At 54.3% G+C, this 208-nt stretch overlaps 1 protein-coding gene across 2 annotated transcripts in view; it reads right to left on the bottom strand.

Annotated features, from left to right (window-relative positions):
- Nucleotides 1-131, bottom strand: part of ALDH1A2 (aldehyde dehydrogenase 1 family, member A2) — a 55,895-nt gene extending 55,764 nt beyond the window's left edge. Inside the window, exon 1 of one of the 2 annotated variants that reach the window (XM_010138574.1) lies at nt 16-131. In XM_010138574.1, the coding sequence (XP_010136876.1) occupies nt 16-54 (39 nt within the window). In that variant the 5' untranslated portion in view covers nt 55-131. The remainder of the gene's footprint in view (nt 1-15) is intronic. The other variant, XM_010138581.1, reaches the window with a different exon arrangement.
- Nucleotides 132-208: the final 77 nt, after the last annotated feature.

Below are 208 nucleotides of genomic sequence, written 5' to 3'. Positions count from 1 at the left end.
AGCTGTAGGATCTGCCTTCAGCTCCCCTGTCATCTCAATTTTACTGGAAGTCATAGTCTTGGGGGGTTTTATAGTACCACCGAGCCCCCCGCGCTGACCTGGTGATGTTTTGGGCTGGTGTCCCCCCCCCTCGAAAGACCAGCGCTGAAGACGTTGCTCTCGTCCTCTGTATATAGGCAGGTGTCAAGCCGGGTCTCTTCTTATTGGA

Source organism: Buceros rhinoceros, unplaced genomic scaffold, assembly GCF_000710305.1.
Source record: "Buceros rhinoceros silvestris isolate BGI_N320 unplaced genomic scaffold, ASM71030v1 scaffold24750, whole genome shotgun sequence".
NCBI lineage: Eukaryota > Metazoa > Chordata > Aves > Bucerotiformes > Bucerotidae > Buceros > Buceros rhinoceros.
This window is presented reverse-complemented; position numbering and strand designations above follow the sequence as displayed.